The 221-nt window shown below is 45.7% G+C and overlaps 1 protein-coding gene across 1 annotated transcript in view; it reads left to right on the forward strand.

Annotated features, from left to right (window-relative positions):
- Window positions 1-89: 89 nt before the first annotated feature.
- LOC104548862 (homeobox protein Hox-B7-like) overlaps window positions 90-221 on the forward strand; it is a gene marked incomplete at its 3' end in the record, with an annotated part of 419 nt that continues 287 nt past the window's right edge. The window contains exon 1 of the mRNA XM_010194997.1: window positions 90-216. Coding sequence (XP_010193299.1) covers window positions 90-216 — 127 coding nt within the window. The remainder of the gene's footprint in view (window positions 217-221) is intronic.

Below are 221 nucleotides of genomic sequence, written 5' to 3' on the forward strand. Positions count from 1 at the left end.
TAAATCTGGACTCTAATTCCGTAATATATCACGGTACCTCGTAAAACCGACACTAAAACGTCCCGACCTACAAATCACCCGGCCAAATTATGAGTTCATTGTATTATGCGAATGCTTTATTTTCTAAATATCAAGCCGCAAGTTCGGTTTTCCCATCCGGAGTCTTTCCCGAGCAAACTTCTTGCGCTTTCGCCTCCAACACCCAGCGAGCGGGGTATGGG

Source organism: Mesitornis unicolor, unplaced genomic scaffold, assembly GCF_000695765.1.
Source record: "Mesitornis unicolor isolate BGI_N332 unplaced genomic scaffold, ASM69576v1 scaffold43231, whole genome shotgun sequence".
In the NCBI taxonomy this organism is placed as follows: Eukaryota; Metazoa; Chordata; class Aves; order Mesitornithiformes; family Mesitornithidae; genus Mesitornis; species Mesitornis unicolor.